The sequence below is a fragment of the Artemia sp. Qi Xiang Cuo genome, chromosome 7, assembly GCF_049724085.1.
Source record: "Artemia sp. Qi Xiang Cuo chromosome 7, ASM4972408v1, whole genome shotgun sequence".
Classification (NCBI taxonomy): domain Eukaryota; kingdom Metazoa; phylum Arthropoda; class Branchiopoda; order Anostraca; family Artemiidae; genus Artemia; species Artemia sp. Qi Xiang Cuo.
Window position 1 is genome coordinate 52,090,729 of NC_142800.1, and position 21,998 is coordinate 52,112,726.

Genomic DNA, 21,998 nt, shown 5'->3' on the forward strand with positions numbered 1-21,998 from the left:
TATGACAAGAGTGAAGTTACACTCTACTGTATAAAATGTGACCCTGACATTGCAGTACATCAGGATCAGTACACTGTGAATTCAGATAATCTACCTGCACTTGTTGTTGTCGTCAAATACCTATACCTAGTAGAAGATGAAGCCTAAAGAGTAGAAAAGTCGTTTTATCATGTATATAAATTTTTATTAATAAACAAATTCACATACATTTTTAGAAAGTTTTATTCGTAGGGCACTAAAATCCATATTAAATACGCTTGTAAGTATATTTTCCACTAGAAAGTCGTTCAATCGAGGTAAGTCAATGTAGGTGTCGAGAAACTGCTTGTAGGTGTAGCCACGACATCTGAACATGAAAAAGAGAAGTGCATGAAAGCCACATGTCTTAGTTGTTAAATCCTGTACTCTTCGTTGATTTTGAATAATGGTTTTCCCACTTCTTTCAATACAGTTGCTAATGTATGGAGTGTAGAATTTATACGATAGGCCAAGAGGATCAAAAAATTCAATATTCTTCGCTGTTTGAAAGATGCATAGCCAATGGCCAGTCTTCAAAGTCGATGGACTACTATTAAAAATGATTAGGGTATTGTTAACACTTTGAATTTTTTCAATGAAGTCTAAAGGTATTCAATAGGAATAGTACTGGGACATATGGATACATACTAAGTACGTTGATTTTTTAGTTTTTGCTCATGGTGCTAGTTATGGAAGAATACAACCGTCGGGTGTGATATCGCAATAGTTTTCAAATTGACTAATTGATATTAGCTGGACGCACTCAGTTAGAGTATCAGCAGATGTACACTCTCAACCCACATTCCCTTTTCGTATCATGCTCATATCCTGAGTCCCTAACAAGTCCAGAATAATGACCCAATGATTTTTCGAAAACATTGAATCGATTATTGCATTTTCAAATAGTTGAGATTCATGATATAGGGATTGCATGGTCAACTCATGCAGAGTTCTATAGGATTTTTTGTCAAATGATAGAGTGTACAGTGGAATACCATTTACTTTACACACAAGGCTAGATAGACCGAAAAAATTAAAGTCATGGGGAGATGCAATCCAGGACCCAACGGCACTGCCACTCTTCACAAAGGCCAAAGCGAATTTTGATGGGATTTCTCCATTGATTAATGATGAATCGCTTTAGCTACGAGACCCGGTGGCAATGTGACGTTGATTGATGATCGTATGGGGAACAAGAAGTTTAATGTTGTTGACATTAGCTCTTGGCTTTTCCACTGCCAATACAACAGAGCTCATAACCTGTTGTTTTCGGACATGGAGAATTGCTGATTTGATAATGACATTTGCATCGGGTGCTGCAGGAAGTGTTTTTCTCAAAATGAAATTCAATGGGGCCAGCTGTAACTTATTGTCAATCTTGACATTAGGGGGTAGCTATTGGGATATATTGAATATCAAATGATTTAATTTCCAACCAGATGATACTCTTGGGTCACTGCAGTAGTCAACTCACCATCAGTATCAACACCTGATCGATATTCATAGCCCAATGATTGTCCTCTCAACTCCTTGTATGCCTTTGGTGTCATCATCATAAATTGTATGTAGCTTGCATAGTTTGATAAATTATTGCTAGTGCTCACCAATGTTCCAGTAATAAAAACATTAATTTGTTTGAATAGGTTGTGTAGAATACAGTTCTCGTAGGAGAGACCGTCGGCAGCATTTGGAGTTGTATTATCTGACTTTTTCTTCACCGCAACATTTAAATCAATAAATTTTGATGAAAAATCAATGAAATAGTCTTCATTGGAAAATATTTGAAAGTGTATATTCTCCGAGAGGGGTTGTTGGGGATGAAATTGTTCATAGTAGCCAAACTTGACACTGACATCAGCATTTTCAGCATTGAATAGATTCAATGAGGAACTGATTGATGGATATAATTCCTTGTGGGGGAGATAAGTCATCTTAAGAGAAGAAGTCCTTCTTTGATCTAACAATTTTTTTCTTTTTCTTCTTCTTCTGCTTATTGGCCTTCCTTGTTTTATTTCTCAAGCTTTCCCACTGGTATTCTATGACAGGTTATCGACACTACCTAATCTACTGCATGTATTTAATCAGTATTTTTTACGCAGTGGAACGATAAACACATAAGTCATATCTTTTAAAAAAGTGAAGATGGAACATTTTAATAGAGTGTGTTCACATAACAATGTTATTGTAGCAGTGAATGTCGACAAGGAGAAGTATTTAAACTATGAAACAAGTATAAGTGGTAGCACTATTGGAAATGTATGCATGCATTGTCATGATAGTAAGGAATCCAATTTCTTTGGAATACCGAAAAAATTCAACTCTTATGTTGGTGGTTATGCGAGATTGAGATCTCCAGGGATGATTGCACTCAAAGAAAATGCCAACATAAAAATAATAGTTGATGAAGAGGGACATCTTCTTGCCAGTGCTTGTGGTAACATGTTACCCAGTGTTAAACCATATCGTCAGCTTTCGGGTATTAGCATTCAAATGAAAGCAAAGACGAAAAGAACGGCCTACTCTTATACTAATATCATAAACCATATCCTGTCTACGTGCCGGAACTGTTACCTGTGAAAAAATAGTGTAATAATAGACGGTGAAATTGCTAGAAAAATAAAAAGGGCATTGGCAGAAAATATCACTAAGGAATATAAAGATGAATCGATGAAAAACAAAGTACCAGCAAACATTACTGCCATTGATCAAACACTCAATGAATCAAATAATACCAAAGACGAAAAGCATATTGAGCCTGTCAATGACACACCTATAAAAATTGTGTATGAGCCAAAATGGAATAATGATTATTCTACTGATTACGAACTAAGAGAAGACAATAGCTATAGCATCAAGAGAGAACATGGTGAACCATTTTATGGAACAGATTCAAAATGTCCAAAGTTGTTCATTGATATTAATAATGTATAATAATTTGTATTAATATTCTACATGACATTATTTCATTAAAAATATATTATGCATTACATTGTTATGTGTTGAGTATTTTTAGAGTAAGCTAGCATATCGAACGTTTAGAATGTCTATTAAAACATCGGAGATGTAAGAAAAAGGAATTTACATACATCATATTTCATCATATATTCATGATTTAAAAATAGTGTGTTTGATAAAAAACACACACACACACACACACACACACACACACACACACACACACACACACACACACACACACACACACACACACACACACACACACACACACACACACACACACACACACACACACACACACACACACACACACACACACACACACACACACACACACACACACACACACACACACACACACACACACACACACACACACACACACACACACACACACACAAACACACACACAGACACATACACACAGACACATTGGTACTTACTTAAAATTTTTTCATAATTTCCTCAATGAAATTTCTGCATTGTGTATCCAATAGGTGAAAACAATAAAGAGTTTATTACTTACTTGCAATTTTATCATGATTTCTTGAATTAAATATCTGTATTGTGTCCAGGAAGCGAGTTCGAGAAAGCGATTGTTACTTACTTACAATTTCTTCACAATTTAATGAAAAGAATAGAACTATTCCAAAGAATAAAGACAGGTTAAGCTTAAAGAAATTTATTGCTTAAATGTATTAACAGATTTTTTTGAGAAAAAAACAACAACACATGTTTACATAAAAATAGTACTTAGAGTTCACTCTTAAACATCCAGAAACGATGGTCCCATGATATAGAATAGTTTTTACCATGTCTTATGGATTTATCACGATCAGGTATGTCCTTAGGTATCCACTGTGTGAAGAATCTAACCTCGTCTTCAGGACGGTGATAACCCCCTTCAAATTTAGGACACTTAAACTCTTCTAGATTCAAAAGTGGAATCCTAGGGTCGCACTTTTGAATTAAAACTTTATCTGTAGGTACATTGCCCTTTACGTAGAGTGCTTCAACCCCGAAAAAGCTGCAAATTTCACTGACTTCCTCCTGAACATTTCTCAGTTCCTGACCAGCATTATTAAGCGGTGTAATCACTGTATCGTAGAATCCCAGTCTGTTTATATGATGTAATGTAGTACTCCACAAGCTCTTATCATACTCAAACATATTATAGTTCACTATCCAATGATAACAGTCAATTTCTTCGTGTTCCATAGACAATAATAAAAATGCACATTCAAATATAACACCAAAAGTTGATTTTTTCAAACCGATAAATTCGGTGTCATACAGTCCTATCATCTTGGAAGCTATTAATGTAGTTGTTAAGCAGAGAAATACTTCATCAAACTTTTATACCTTCGCTCAAGGTTGAATGGAGTTATGGCTAGGGGGATGAGTCCTAAAACCATTTGAATTCATTGTGGGGAGGAGTCATAAAACCCTTAGAATTCACTGCGGGGAGGAGTCATAGAACTCTCGATATCTATTGCTTGCAAATGAAGTCTGGAAATTACATTTGTTTTATATAATTTCTGTATTGTGTATCCAAGAGGTGAATTCAAGAAAGAGTTTGCTACTTACTTACTTACAATTTTTTCATAATGAGAAATCCGACAATGGATGAGGATAGAGAATTTATTAATTCTAATAGATAGATTTTGTCAATGTTATCCGAGGTACCCGACATATGATATCGATAAAGAATGTTAATAAAGAATTTGTTCAATTTGATACTTAAATTACGTCAGTGTTATAAAGCGTATCTGTCAAAAGACATTGATAAGGAATTTATTCACTCTGATGCTTTGATTTTGTCAATGGTATCCCAAGTATCTGCCTATAGATGTTGATAGAGAATTTATTCATACTTATACTTAGATTTTCTCTATGTTGATCTATCTATCCGATATATGATGTATGTAAATTCCTTTTTCTTACATCTCCGATGTTTTAATAGACATTCTAAACGTTCGATATGCTAGCTTACTCTAAAAATACTGAACACATAACAATGTAATGCATAATATATTTTTAATGAAATAATGTCATGTAGAATATTAATACAAAAATACATATTATTATACATTATTAATATCGATGAACAACTTTGGACATTTTGAATCTGATCCATAAAATGGTTCACCATGTTCTATCTTGATACTATAGCTATTGTCTTCTCTTAGTTCGTAATCAGCAGAATAATCATTATTCTATTTTGACTCATACACAATTTTTATAGGTGTGTCATTGACAGGCTCAATATGCTTTTCGTCTTTGGTATTATTTGATTCATTGAGTGTTCGATCAATGGCAGTAACGTTTGCTGGTACTTTGTTTTTCTTCGATTCATCTTTATATTCCTTAGTGATATTTTCTGCCAATGCCCTTTTTATTTTTCTAGCAATTTCACCGTCTATTATCACACTATTTTTACACAGGTAACAGTTCCGGCACGTAGACAGGATATGGTTTATGATATTAGTAGAAGAGTAGGCCTTTCTTCTCGTCTTTGCTTTCATTTGAATGCTAATTTCCGAAAGCTGACGATATGGTTTAACACTGGGTAACATGTTACCACAAGCACTGGCAAGAAGATGTCCCTCTTCATCAACTATTATTTTTATGTTGGCATTTTTTTTAGTGCAATCATCTCTGGAGATCTCAATCTCGCATAACCACCATCATAAGAGTTGAATTTTTTCGGTATTCCAAAGAAATTTAATTCCTTACTATCATGACAATGCATGTATACATTTCCAATAGTGCTACCACTTGTTTTTGTTTCATAGTTTAAATACTTCTCCTTGTCGGCATTCAATGCTACAATAACCTTGTTATGTGAACACACTCTATTAAAATGTTCCATCTTCACTTTTTTAAAAGATATGACTTATGTGTTTATCGTTCCACTGCGTAAAAAATACTGATTAAATACATGCAGTAGATTAGGTAGTGTCGACAACCTGTCATAGAATACCAGTGGGAAAGCTTGAGGAATAAAACAAGGAAGACCAATAAGCAGAAGAAGAAGAAAAATAAAAAGATTGTTAGATCAAAGAAGAATTTCTTCTCTTAAGATGACTTGTTTCCCCCACAAGGAATCACATCCATCAATTAGTTCATCATTGAATCTATTCAATGATGAAAATGATGATGTCAGTGTCAAGTTTGGCTACTATGAACAATTTCATCCCCAACAACCCCTCTCGGAAAATATACACTTTCAAATATTTTTCAATGAAGACTATTTGATTGATTTGTCATCAACATTTATTGATTTAAATGTTGCGGTGAAGAAAAAGTCAGATAGTACAACTCCAAATGCTGCCGACGGTCTCTCCTACGAGAACTGTATTCTACACAACCTATTCAAACAAATTAATGTATTTATTAATGGAACATTGGTGAGCACTAGCAATAATTTATCAAACTATGCAAGCTACATACAATTTATGATGATGACACCAAAGGCATACAAGGAGTTGAGAGGACAATCATTGGGCTATGAATATCGATCAGGTGTTGATACCGATGGTGAGTTGACTACTGCAGTGACCCAAGAGTATCATCTGGTTGGAAAATTAAATCATGAGATATTCAATATATCCCAATGGCTACCCCCTAATGTCAAGATTGACATAAAGTTAAAGCTGGCCCCATCGAATTTTATTTTGAGAAAAACACTTCCTGCAGCACCCGATGCAAATGTCATTATCACATCGGCAATTCTCCATGTCCGAAAACAACAGATTATGAGCTCTGTTGCATTGGCAGTGTAAAAGCTAAGAGCCAATGGCAACAACATTAAACTTCTTGTCCCCTATACGATCACCAATCAACGTGACATTGCCACCGGCTCTCGTAGCTATAGCGATTCATCATTTATCAATGAAGAAATTCCATCAAAATTGGCTTTGGCCTTTGTGAAGAGTGGCAGTGCCGTTGGATCCTGGACTGAATCCCCCCATGATTTTAATTTTTTCGGTCATCTAGCCTTGTGTGCAAAGTGAATGGTATTCCACTGTACACTCTATCATTTGACAAAAAATCCTATAGAACTCTTTACGAGTTGACCATGTAATCCCTAGATCATGACTCTCAACTATTTGAAAATGGAATAACCGATTCAATGTTTTCAAAAAATCATGGGGTAATTGTTTTGGACTTGTCGGGGACTCAGGATATGAGCATAATACGAACAGGGAATGTACGTTTAGAGTGTACATTTGCTGATGCTTTGACTGAGAGTATCACGCTAATATCATTGAGTCAATTTGAAACCTATTGGGAAATCACACCCGACGGCAGTGTTCTACTAGACCTAGCACCATGAACACAAACCAAATAATCAACGTATTTAGTATGGATCCATACATGTCCCAGTACAAGTCCTATTGCATACCTTCGGACTTCATTGAAAAAATTCAAAGTGTTAACAATACCCTAATCATTGTTAATAGCAGTCCATCGACTTTGAATACCGGTCATTGGCTATGCATCTTTCAAACCACGAAGAATATTGTATTTTTTGATACTCTTGGCCTATCGTATAAATTATACACTCCATACATCACCTACTGTATTGAAAGTAGTGGGGAAATCATTATTCAAAATCAACGAAGAGTACAGGATTTAACGACTAAGACATGTGACTTTCATGCACTACTCTTTTTCATGTTCAGATGTCGTGGCTACACCTACAAGCAGTTTCTCGACATCTACGTTGACTTACCTCGATCGAACGACTTTCTAGTGGAAAAAATACTTATAAGCGTATTTAATATTGATTTTAGTGCCCTACAAATACAATGTTCTAAAAATGTATGTGAAATTGTTTATTAATAAAAAAAAATTTATATACATGATAAAACGAATTTTCTACTCTTTAGATTTCATCTTCTACTAGGTAAAGGTATTTGTCAACAACAACTAATGCAGGCAGATTATCTGAATTCACAGTGTCCTGATCCTGATGTACTGCAATGTCAGGGTCACATTTTCTACAGTAGAGTGTAACTTCACTCTTGCCAAATCTCTTTGTATAGTCAATAATACTATTCTCATTCATTCTATAGAATTCACATGTTTTAGTTTGCTTATTTGAAGCAATTTCACAAACAGTGTCCTCAAGTGTCGAATTACATTCCGTCACAGCCAAATAAAAATCAGTGGGCTTATAATAGTAATACCCATAGTCTTCACAACGATGACGTAGAAACCATATTCTTTTATTGTTCCAGCAGTTGAATAGTTGACCCGGCTCCTCCTCCCAGAACAATCTAAAACCAAGACGATACCAATTTCATAGCAATAAACTAAAATCCCGACTAGGATTCTTTCGAATCATACCAAGATATGTATTCTGCCACTTATCACATTTATCATAATGGCAATTGGAGCATAGGTGCCCCCTTGGATGAGTGTTACACACCTCTTCAAGACAGGAATTACAACCTTTAATTTGTACAGCATATCCTCTATGCAATTTACACGGGTTGCATAGTCTACACTTTTCATCATACTCGTCAATCATTGTGCAATTGTCACATGATGACCAGCTGCCCAGTGTGTATATACATAGGGGACATGTATGGAACATTTTTTCATGTGTTGACAGTCTCACTGCCACAATGAAACTGAGCTAGCAGCAACAAAAATTGTCTGAGTTAGAGAGAGAGAGAGGAGTAAATCATCCTTGAGCACCATCTTTATCATGAAAAAAGTCCTAAATTTCTAATCTATTGTTTAAAAGCATATCCACAATATCATTTTGCCGTGTCGTGATCAATAAATCAATAAATTGTGTAAATGCATTTGGACCACGACGTAGAAGTTTCATACAATAGTCTAATGACGGAGAATCATTTTTCATTATATCGACAAGAATCCCCGAGAAAATATCTTCCTTTGAACAGACAACTCTAGAAAATCGTCATCTAGAATCAAACGTTTTTCCATAAGCACTAGATTCCCCATGATTCGCTCTTTCTCAAATCTATCCATTTCTTAGAGTTCTAACTCTCTCTCAACCAATTTCAGACTAACCAGAATTTCTTTTTGTACTCTAAAAATATACGCTAGTCTACTATTGAAAGAAAAATACCTTTGATTTAGAAACAATTTTATTGAACATAATTACAATAATAGTTTTCACTGATACATTTTTTTCTCATCAGTATATTTCGATAGGAAATATAATACTGACCGAAGTTTACTGATATGGTGAATATTCACTTTCTCAGCAAAACATAGTTGCTCCTCTTGTTTTAACGTGCTTAATGATATCACGTATCTAGCGTACATGGTGTCCCATTCAAGGCATAGTCTACTGCCAGCGGTTATTTCCACAGCCACATTGGGTACTCGTATATCATTGCTGCTGCTGTTGTCGGCTCCATCATTAATCTCTAATAATGTAAATGCACCACTCATTCTTTCTCCACTAATATCCTCTCAAATAAACGATTCTCTTTTAATTCAATTCTCTTATTAATATGAATTGTAATGACAATAAGTCCTTTTATTCGAATTCCAACCACAAATCAAGTTATCGTATATGGAGTAACCTCCACTCTCTGATTGGCTTCGAAAAAACGGATGTTACCTTGAAAAAATGGTTCGGTTGAGTTACATAATTTTATGCGTGCCCTCGAAACATGTTTGACTACTTTATATCATACCAGTTTTTTTTTAAGAATGTGCATGTGAACTCATGACGTACATTCATTGTGCAATTGACAAATAAAACAGAAAAAAACCTGTTTGACGACATTATACACTGCCAAATAATTAGTCTGGTAATCTGCCTTGGAAAGCTGCCAGGGAACGTATAGGCCCCAAATTCAATAGATACTTACTACTTCCGGGGTCGTTACAAACCCCAAGAGCCTGTTGACAAGGGTTAGGGCATATTAGATTCGAGGGCATATACGGTTCATATGCAAAAAGTAGTCGTATAAACTTTAGATAAACATCAGAGGGGGCTCATTTGAATGGAAACTGAAATTTCTAGTTTGCTTTTTAAGAGTCAAAGGTAATCAGAGAGCAATTAGCAATTCGATGCGAAGTGCCCTGGTCTAAGACCAAGAAACCAAAAAATTATGATAATACATTGTGCCCACATCGTTCTTTACTTAGGCAGCGCTATTGCGCTGGCTACGACAGCGACAGCGCTATTGCGCTGCCTAAGTAAGCGCTAATGCGCTGCCTATGATTATTGAGTTTGGATGCGTTTTAATTACTCATAAGCAGCCAGGCAACAATGAGCAAGTGTAGAGTCCTCGGGAAAACCTCTCCTTAAGGAAGTAATATGGCAGAAGAGGGCAAGGAACCTGGAATTTTTCAATGATATCCCTCTTAAAAAAAATTATCCTTGATTCTTCCCAAAACTTTTTTCCCTACTTAAAGGCTCCCAGATGATCCCTGCCCCTTAAGGCTGTACCAGGATTTCTTTGGGGGGAGGGGGGGTTACTCAAATGTTTTTTTTGTTGGGGGGGGGGGGTACACAAAAAAAAATAAAAAACCACATAACAAATTTGTTTATATCCATTTTTGTTACGTTTTTACGTCAGACAAAAACATTTTCGGGGGAGGGGATCAGAAAATTCCTCCGCGAAGAATGTCCGTACTTTCCGAATAACAAATACTATCTGTAAGCAATGGACAAATCACAAAACTTAAAAAGGCACATAAACTTGTACAATAGGGTTTTCTGATTGTTTTGTAGTTAGAAAGGGAGGGAGATACCTTAAAGGGTGCATTTTAATGCCGAAACATCCCAGCTCTCATTCAGCCTTCAGATAAATACAGAACTAGTTCTAAGGGAGAGACGAGGGGAGGTGTAGGTAGAAATCGATTTATAATCCCTAGGGAATTCTAGTATTATTTTTTTTTTAGTCGAAAGCGATTGGAGACCAACCAGCCACAAGGGATATTTCTAGGAGGAGAGGGGTATTTTCCTCGTGGGTTTTTTTCCGGGGGAGTATTTTCAGTTATGCTCGTGAAATGGGTATTTTCCGCGAGGGGATGTTTTTTTTTGGGGGGGGGGAGGGATCTTCCAGAGGGTAAACGCCTAGGGTTCTGTTTTGTACCTTAACTGCATAATATGTATCTTTAGAGGTGGTAACTCTGCGGAGGATATGCGCAATTTCTGGTAAAAGATTATTGAAAAAATTTCTTTGATTCTAAATTACAATATTTGTGCATTAAAAGACAACCTTATTATTAAAAAAATTAAAATGATCAAATGGTACATTATAGTAAGTAGAGAAGTCGGCACAAACTCTCCTTATATTATTGTTAATCACTTTGTTTAGATTTTTCCTTTTTTTCCCTATCTCCTAGAAGAAATTTTTGTCCAAGGGCTTGTTACTAGAAGCTCCAACTAGTCAGATTGAAGTTTAGTTTTTGAAGTCTTGGTACTTCGGGCTTTGATTGGTTTTTATAATCATTTTTTCTATGTTTTAATACTATTCATCACAAGCGTTTCTACTAAATATTATGCAGGAAATAATTTGATTTATTTTCGCACGAACTATTTTGGTGAACCGAAGGAATATCGTAAACCTTATTCTAACCTTATTTTTATCCTATTCCTTATAGGAATTTCCTTATTCTAATTTGAACAGTGAAGGTCATTTATCAAACTGTTCGTGGTACTGAACCGTAATTAAGGAGCGATGTGTCTCAATAGTAACCGAAACTATAAAAATCGGAATTTTGAGATCTGTAAATGTATGGAATTGAAACGAATGAAACGAAAAATTGAAATGAATTGGCGTATTCTGCTGATTGTAAATATATAAGATTCATTAAACTTAATGTTACCCCTGAAAGGCTACGAGCCTGATAATATTTGCCTGATTTTAAAAAAAGGGACCCCCCCCAACAAAAATTCAAAGAATCTTAATGAAAGTCACACTATCAGATTCAACGTATCAGAGAACTCTACTTTAGAGGTTTCAAGATCCTATCATATAATTGTGGAATTTTGTGTTTTTGTCAGAAGAAAGATCACGGATGCGTGTTTATTTGTTATTTTTTTTTTCTGTGTTTTCTTTTTTCAGGAGTGATCATATGGAAACAATGGTTGGGAGAGAAGCTTTCATATCGAACATCGGGAGAGGGCTCATTTGAACGAAAGTTAAAAGTTATATTGTGCTTTTTAAGTGATCAAAAAGATTGGAGGGTAACTAGCCCCCCTCCCACGCCCATTTTTCCGTAAAATCACCCGATCAAAATTTTGAGATAGTATATGTTCAGCATAGTTAAAAATTTCCACAACTATGTCTTGAAAGGTAACATAACACTGCTCCCCCACTCACCCCTGGGGATAGGTCTTTAAGTTATAAAATTTGCCAAATGTTTACGTATAGTCATAGATTTATAATTTAAATTTTATTTTTATAATTTATAATTTTTAATAATACGTCTATGCGTATAGTAGGCCTATTTGTTATTGGGAAGTATGCAGACATTTTTCAGAGTGGTATTTTGTTCTTGGAGTGGGTTTCTTAGGGGATGATTTTCCGTGTGGTGGGAAATCTACGGGGGGGGGGGATCTTTCCATGGGAAATTTTACACTGGGAGAATTTGACAGAATTACTACACGAAATTCTTTTTATTTGTGTTACTTTCTATTTGTCTACTCAATTTTGCATGTGGAGACGATCCAGGGATCTTTTCAGCGTTTTCCACGTAAGGGGAGACTTCCAGAGTGATCTGGAAAATGATTAGAACTGGAAGTCTTTTTCAAATGAAAGTATGCTAAGGAGATTTTTCAGGCTTAATTTTCCGTAAGTTTTACGGAGGAGGGGATTTTCAGCGAGGATCGAATTATCCGGAAGGAATTTTATGGGAGGGGGAGGGGTTTATTTTACATGGGAGGAGCTTTCTACGGGGGAGCTTCCCATGAAGAGAGGGAACTTTTCATGGAAGGTGAGCCAGGTTTACCGGCATTATTTGAAAAATGATCAGAAATTAAATAAAGAAAAACAAGTTTTTCAGCTTAAAGTAAGGAACAAACTTAAAACTCAAAACGGGTAGAAATTATTCCGTGTATGAAGGGGTTGCAATCCTTCTTAATACCCTGTTTTTTACGCTAAACTTCGACTGTTGATCCCAATTTTTTAAGAACGACTATTTAAACACAAGGGGTGTTTAATTAGAACAGGCCGATTTTTTAAAGTGCTAGAAACTTTACCGTGAAGAGCAAGGTATTGAGGAGGGGGGAACCCCCTTCATATATAGAGTAATTTCAATTCTTTTTTCAGTTTTAATGTTGCTCCTTACTTTCAGTTGAAAAAACTGTTTTTTTATTTATTTAATACGGACATAGTGAAACCAAGCTTTGATCAGTTTACACTGTTTTGAGGTACAGCCGGTTCTGTGCTAATTTTAAACAAGTTTTATAATTTTACAGGAGGTGAGGATGATAGTTTGGAAGATTTACAAAGGCCAGCTAGGACTGTGGACAATACGGGATTCAACATAGTACCTGAAATTGGATATTCTGATTATAACTATGATAAGCCCTACCAAGGCAATACTGTTATGACGTATGGCTACCGTATCCCCCCAGGCCGGTATCCTACGCCATCAGGTAGGTTTTTTTCTATCATATGTGCGAGGGTCATCTCAAGGAATAATTGTCCCTGGTTATACCACTCCTGGATTATAGTCATTCCAGATTTGACGATTAAGAAATTACTATTACTCCTCTATTAAGGGCTAGGCTCACGTAACTGATTTCGGGAACCGATTTCAGCAAGGGTGTGTTCCACGTCGAGTGATTATAATTAATGATGCTAAGAGGCGGGGCTTAGTGACGTTTTTCGGTGATTAATCATCATTAATTACGATTAATTTACGATTAATTTACGATAATCATTAAATAAGATTAATTACATGCCTAAAGCTCTAAAGCCCTAGTACATTCCTTGTCTAGAACGTAATTAATGATGATTAATCAGCAGAAAACGTCACTAAGCCCCGCCTCTTAGCATCATTAATTATAATCACTCGACGTGGAATACACTCTTGCTGAAATCGGTTCCCGAAATCAGCTACGTGTGCCTAGCCCTTTACAGCTCAAATGTCTTTTCTGGAACATCTTTCACGTCACCATCGTCAGGTGCCTCATGAATGTAAGTTTGGGTGCTAGCGCTTTACCCGTTCTATTCATCAGCTTTTATGCGTCTGTTTAACCTAAGCTTGAAGTATTTGGCAGCTGTTTCTTATGGAATAAGCCCCCCCCCCTCCTAAAAAAAACAGGGAGGTGGCTGTGCAGCGCCTAACAATGTGACTTCTAAGCAGATTTTTCAAGGCATATCCTCTTTCTGACAGTCATTTTCTGTGGGCATTAATATCTGTCTTGTGCCCTTGAAAAAATCGGCTGAGGCAGAAAAATATCTTCGGGAGGATGCAAGAGAAGGTAGTTACAGAAGGCTGTCATTGACACCACGTCAAGCCTTGGTTTTAAAGGTATCAGTTTGTCTTTTGAGGCGCTATAACCTGCCTTAAGAACCCTGTTGTGGATTCTCTGGAATTGTGCCAACATTGCCAAGTGTGATATCTATTCAAGTCAGACGCAACATTGAACAGAAATGACCAAACATAGGAATTGGGATGCCATCTCCTTAAACGCCTTTAAAGCGTAGATTGTCATTCGTGCTTCACAAAAAACTAAACATGTTGCTTCAAAAATTGCCAATTGTGCTATCTTGTTTGTGATAACTTCTGTTCGATGTTTAAGTTTGTCTTTATTATTAATTTCACTTATTCATTCATTTTAGTTTCTATTATTTTTGAGTTGACTTACTATATAACTTGTTTTCTTCCCGCTTTCCGTTTTAGTATCACTCTTACATTTGTTTTACAAAATTATATCTGAAAAACCTTATTTTCATTCAGATTATTTGATACCTTAAAGATCTGCCCTATCTCGTCGATTATAAACTTTTTGATTTTGTTTGGCCAAACTATTCAAAAATGATTGGTCACTATTGCCATAACTCGTATAGCTTTGGTAAGAGATTAAATATAAAAAAAATAAGTTATTTCAACTGAAAGTAAGGAGCAACATTAAAACTTAAAACCAATAGAAATTATTAAGTATACAAAGGGGGTTTGCCCCCTTCTCATTATCTCGCTATTTACGCTAAAGTTTTTTAGTACTTTAAAAAGGCTTTTTATTGCTTTAATTAAACGGCCCTTGTGTTTCAGGAGTTGTTCTTAAAGAATTGGGACACAATTCAAACTTTAGCGTAAAGAGCCATGTGTTGAGGAGGGAACAACCCCCCCTCATATACGTAATATTTCGGTTCGTTTTAAGTTTTAATGTTGCTCCTTACTTTCAGTTGAAAAAACTTGTTTTTACTTTAATATCTGATGTTTTTTTAAATAATGCCAGATAATCTGGCCCACCTCCACGAAGAAATCCCCCTCCACACAGAAGTTTCCTCTAGACAATTCAACCATGATGAAAATTTACCCCGGACACTTACCCTTAACAACCCCACGCGTAAAATTTTGACGGAAAAGAAAAACAAAGACATACATAAAAAATGTATAGGAATTCTGGCAAATTCCCTCAGTGGAAAATTTCCCCTGATAAGTCCACCCCCTGGAAACTCCCCCCCCCCCGTCGAAAACTCCCCCGTAGAAAACCCCGAGAAGAAAATTTACTCCCCTCCCATTCGAAAAAGTGTATGCATTCTTCCCTGTAATAAATGTTATATCATGTTATATCCAAAGACTTAGCTATTGGGCCTTTCAACTATGATGAACAAAATGGCTATCTCCAAATTTTGGTCGGATGATTTTGTGAAAAAAGGGGTGGAGAAGGGGGGCTAGTTGCCCTCCAACCTTTTTGGTCACTAAAAAAGGGCACTAGAAGTCTTCATTTTCGTTCGTATGAGCCCTCTCCTGATATTCTAGGACCACAGGGTTGATTATGTAAACTGCAAAAATATGTAAGATGTTTTATCAAAAATTATAACTTCAATTGAAACTACAGAAATACCTGAAAATTAAAAAAAACAGTTTTATTTTCTGTTAGGTTAAATTCACTTATAGTACAAAAAGAGAGATACGACAGAATAAACACCAGTAAGCTTACAGTTTTCAACGCAACAAAATGAACTTAATTAAATAGAATTACCTTAATTACATCTATTATGCCCCTGTGGCATAAACTACAAATCTTGCTCATGGGCTCTGAGAGGGCTGTATCAACCCAAGAGGAATTGTTATTTGATCTTTGGACTATTTTGAACAAAATGGCCATATCAATATTTTAATCGGATGCACTTGGGAAAAGTGCATCCGATTAACATAAAGGCCATCTCAAAATCTAGACTTGATGCCTTTGGGGAAAAGGGGGAAAACTTTAACATAAAGAGCCAGGTGTTGAGGAGGGAAAAACCCCCCTCATATACGTAATATTTCGGTTCGTTTTAAGTTTTAATGTTCCCCTTACTTTCAGTTGAAAAAGCTTGTTTTTTATTTAATTTTTGATGTTTTTTTTTTAAATAATGCCAGATAATCTGGCCCACCTCCAAGAAGAAATCCCCCTCCACACAGAAATTTCCTCTAGATAATTCAACCATGATGAAAATTTACCCCGGACACTTACCCTTAGCAACCCCACGCGTAAAATTTTGACGGAAAAGAGAAAGCAAGACATACATAAAAAATGTATAGGAATTCTGGCAAAGTCCCTCAGTGGAAAATTTCCCTGAAAAGTTCACCCCCTGGAAACTCCCACCCCAGTCGAAAACTCCCCCGTAGAAAACCCCGGGAAGAAAATTTACTCCCCTCCCATCCGAAAGTGTATGCATTCTTCCCTGTAACAAATGTTATATCATGTTATATCCAAAGACTTAGCTATTGGGCCTTTCAACTATGATGAACAAAATGGCTATCTCCAAATTTTGGTCAAATGATTTTGTGAAAAAAAGGGTGTGGAAAGGGGGGCTAGTTGCCCTCCAACCTTTTTGGTCACTAAAAAAGGACACTAGACCTCTTCATTTTCGTTCGTATGAGCCCTCACTTGATATTCCTGGACCACTGGGTTGATTATGTAAACTGCAAAAATATTTAAGATGTTTCATCAAAAATTATAACTTTAATTGAAACTACAGAAATACCTGAAAATTAAAAAACAGTTTTATTTTCTGTTAGGTTAAATTCACTAATAGTACAAAAAGAGAGATACGACAGAATAAACACCAGTAAGCTTACAGTTTTCAACGCAACAAAATGAACTTAATTAAATCGAATGACCTTAATTACATCTATTATGCCCCTGGGACATAAACTACAACCCTTGCTCACGGTCTCTGAGAGGGCTGTTTCAACCCAAGAGGAATTGTTATATGATCTTTGGACTATTTCTGACAAAATGGCCATATCAAAATTTTAATCGGATGCTCTTGGGAAAAGAAGGCTTGTGGGGGGGGGCTTGTCGCCCTCCGATCATTCTTGTCTCTTAAAGAGAGAAATACAACTTTCAATTCCCAATCAAGTGAGCCTACTCTTAAGTTTATACGACAAACCTTTCCATAAAAACTTTCTATGCCCTCGGGGCATAACTTACAACCCTTGTTCCCGAGCTCTGGGACTATATCCACCCCTGAGGCATTGTTATATGATCTTTGGACAATTTTGAACAAAATAACTACATTAAAATCTTGATTATATGCATTTGGGAAAAAAGAGTGGGGGGCTGGTTGTCTTTCAATCACTTTGGACTCTTAAAAAAGGCACTAGGACTCAATTCCCAGGGGTTGTGGGGGGGGGGGAGTTGTCAACCACGGATGTATATTTATTTTCTCTTTGGAAAATTTGCAAAAAAAATCACTGTTTTAAAATCTTGATCGGATCCATATGGGGAAAAGAGGGCGCCGAGGGATAGTTACCCTCCGATCGCTTTTGACTCTTAAAAAGGGCCTCGTTTTGAGAAAAGGGTACTTTTTTAACCAAGAAAAAAACTGAATGTCAAAGCTGTAACTGAACTTTCATAAAGATATTGCTAATAAAATTAAATGACAAAACAAGTCATTGTCGATTAACCTATCTATGCAAATCGGCTAATCGGCTAAAATCAAAGGCTTGTCCTTATTTTTATCCTATGTGTGGAGGTTTACACGAGAGCGTGTATCACTTGATGTGTGAATGTGAGGAGCTGAGTGATTGGAGACTGGAAGTGTTTGGTAGGGGGGATTATGATTTTGAGTGCTTGGTGAATGTGTGTGCGGATGAGTGTTTTATGGGTATCAGAAGCTTGGCACGATTCCTTCGTCTCGCGATGAATCATAGAGATTTCTGTAGGATTATGTTAGGTTATGTGCAATTTCTTTGTAATGGTTCTTTGTTTATATTTTTTGCCATTGCCTATGGGCTTTTAGCGCAAATAAATTCTATTTTATTCTATGCAATAACACTTTATAAAAATTGGTGCATACAAATTTTGTCAACGCAGAGGCCTCCTCAAGAGACCTCTCGAATTTCATCAACTAAGGCTTCCGAGACAGAACGAAGAGAATAATTTTGGATTTTCATCGGATGTCAGTAAAGTTTTCACTGGAGTGTCCCTTTTGCTTTCGTTCATTAGCTTCCTGGATGCTTTATTCGCTTGAATTTAGTGACAAATCACTAGGTGTAGCAACCCTGGTCGTAGTAGTAGTATTAGTAGCCCTAAAAGTTTCAAGTTAATACCCTTACCCGTTCCTGAAATACTGCAGATTTACGTTTTTGATAACGTGGATAGTATCTTTTTATTTAGCTCGCCATACCCCTGAACATTCCTCAAATTTTCACTTGAATAACCATAGCCGTTTCGGCCGCACCCATGATCAAATGTCCTCCCCTTTCCCAATGATAAACCATGCATGTTAAAAATTTACAAATTGGATAATTTACAGCCTTGTCCCAGGGAATGTAGGGGCATTTGATTTCTAGTCAAATGAGTCTGCTGTAAGTTTTATGCGATCACCCGTTCTATAAAAATCATATATGAATCGGGACATAGCTTACAACCCTTGCTATAGACTCTGGGGGGGGGGCTGTGTCAACCCCGGAGACATTGTTGCATGATATTTGGACCAATTTAAGTAAAATAACCCTCTCAAAATTTCGATTGGATGCATTTGGGAAAAGGAGGGCGTGACCGCAAGACTGAGGACCTTGTGGTGAATTTTATCCCCAAGAAACGTCCAACGAAGATGATGAATGTGATACAGAGTAAAAGTCCGGCTATGGCATCCCCGGTTTTATGCGATGCGACGAGACTTGCGCCCTCGTGGAAAATTTGGCTAGCTAAAAATATGATGATGAATGCGAAGCAGTGTCTAGCAGGATTGTATGAGTGAGGTTTAAAGGCCAAAATAACAACATGATCGTCCTTAGCGTATACACTCCAACCAGAGATGCGCCTGAACACCTAAAAGATCGGTTTTACAGTGAAATTCAGATGGTCATCGATAGGACCCCCCGAAGAGATATACTTGTGATTGGATGTAATCTTAATGCAAGGGTTGGTGGCAGGCTGAATGACTCCGAACAGGCGATTTGCAATCATAGCCTCGGCGAATGGTGATCTAATGGAAACATACTGCTCCTGTTCGCAGTGTAGAACAATCTTGCTGTTGCTAATACTTGGTTCAGACACAAACCCTCCACACGTATACCTGGGAAACCCGCGATGGAAGAAGAAAAGCTCAAGTTGATTACCTGCTTATATCGCAAAGGTGGGAGACCATGATGTTAGACTCAAAGGTGCACAGAGGTGCTGACACAGGATAAAAAAATGGATCCGTCCACTTCCTGCTAAAGACCAGGCTAAGGTTCAGACTCAGCACACAGAAGGTGCCCATGCCAAGTCAGAAAATAGATGTATCTAAATTGGAAATAGATAAATTCCGATGATCCTTTGTCCTTGAGCTCCCCAACCGCTTTGCCAACCTACAAGACGACGCCGAATGTATTGATCAGGATTCCAACTGATCAGGATGTCTGCTTCTAAGATAGAGAGGAAATGGAGCAAGTTCAAAGGCCATGTGAAGGAAACCGCAGCAAACATCTTTGGAGTTGGAAAACGAAAAACCAAAAAATAGATCTCTGAGAAAACACTTAAACTATATGCAATGAAGAAGGAGATATCCAGCAAAAAGTCCAGTACATATAAATCGCTGCGTCAGGAATGCCATAAGTCTGCTAGAGCCGATAGAAAGGCCCACTGGTCAAACTTGGCCGATGAAATGGAAAAAGCTGCCTCACGAAATGATACAAAGAAACTTTACTAGATTCTTGGAGGATGTACCGGGAAGAAAAAGCAATCTTCCACCCCTCTACTTAAAGCGAAAGACGAGCAACTACTCAGAAGTAGGGAAAAACATATTGAAAGATGGTGAGCATACTTCAAAGAATTGCTAAGACCAGGAATTACCAGTAGTGAAAACCAATACCCCATAGCCTCACCCAATTCGTCTGAAAACCATTCTTATGAAAATGTCTTTACGGACCTACCTGCTAGAGAGGGAGTAGGCTAGGCAATTAAACTCCTAAAAAAACACAAAAGTCTTGGAATAGATGGCATCCCTGCTCAGCTACTAAAAGTTCTGCCTGAGTCGGCCACAGATGAGCTCCATTAACCTGTTACGGATGTATGGAACAATGAATACATTCCTGATGAGTGGAAGACATCGATAATTGTCCCTATCTTCAAAATAGGAAACCGAATGGAATGTAAAAACTACCGAGGCCTATCCTTCATCCCGATTGATGCAAAGACATTCGCAAGTTTACTTCTAAATAGGTTCCGAGACGCTAGAAATTCCCGAACACGATCCAACCAAGCAGGATTTAGACCGGGCATGGGCTGCTGTGATCAGATCTTTAGCTTAAGCCAGGTTCTAGAACATTGCTTCAAACACCAGCAGGAGAAAATCCAAAAATCTTTATCAATTTCATCACGGCTTTTGACTCGGTCCATCGGGACACCATATGGGTCTCAATAAAGCAGGACAGAGTCCCTGAGAAGATCATCAGACTGCTGAAGGTATACTACGATGGAACCAAGGCCCAAGTTAGAGTTGATAGTGAGCTTTCGGATCTGGTTCTGATTGAGAAGGGTGTACGTCAAGGATGCGTTCTGTCACCGATCTTATTCAACTTCGTCATTGATTGGATTCTCGTGGCCCTCAACAAGTATAAATGTGTGGAAGTAAGCCCGTCCTCCTCTGTCATGGATCTTGATTACGCTGATGATGTGGATATACTTGTTGAGTTGCCCAGGCAGTTACAGATGCCCAGGCCTTGATTAATGAATTGACTGGCCTCCAAATAAGTCTACCGAAGACGAAAACGATGCGGACAGATTGGATGGATGACACTCCTGTGACCCTAAGTGGTAGTCAATTCGAGGACGTTCAGTCGTTTAAATACCTTGGCTCACTGATAAATACAACTGGGGAATCAACAGAAGAGGATCCAGAATCGCATATCCTCAGCATGGAAAGTCTTTCAGCAGCTAAAAACTCGCTTTGGAAGCATATCGAAATCTCTCCACGCACAAAGCTCCGATTCTACGAAGCCATGGTACTTTCTGTTCTTCTCTATGGGTGTAAAACTTGGTCACTGAAAGCAGCGAAAGCGTCAAACTTGGACGTATTCCATCACAAATGCCTGCGATATATACTAGGCATTCGCCTCTCAGACAGAGTCTCGAATGAAGAGGTCAGGAGAAGAGGTGGGGATCACCCAATCGTCTCTAATGTTGCAAAAATGAGGCGTCTGAGGTGGTTTAGCCACACCATGCGGAGATCAGAAGCGCACATCACCAAAAAATGCCTCCAATGCCATCCACTACCAATATGGAAGATAAAAGCAGGAGGATATAAGAAAACATAGCTTGCGACAGTCAAGGCTGACCTAAATCCTATTTGGGGTTTCCGAAAATTTGGGCGACGCTGGGATCGTCACTGGCTTGAAGTTATGGAGCCTGCCACCTTTGACCG

General features: G+C 37.3%; 1 protein-coding gene across 1 annotated transcript in view; it reads left to right on the forward strand.

The window, feature by feature from the left end:
- Positions 1-21,998, forward strand: part of LOC148950407 (uncharacterized) — a 155,885-nt gene that overhangs the window by 69,548 nt on the left and 64,339 nt on the right. Inside the window, exon 2 of the mRNA XM_089092387.1 lies at positions 13,403-13,582. Within this exon, the coding sequence (XP_088948513.1) occupies positions 13,403-13,582 (180 nt within the window). The remainder of the gene's footprint in view (positions 1-13,402; positions 13,583-21,998) is intronic.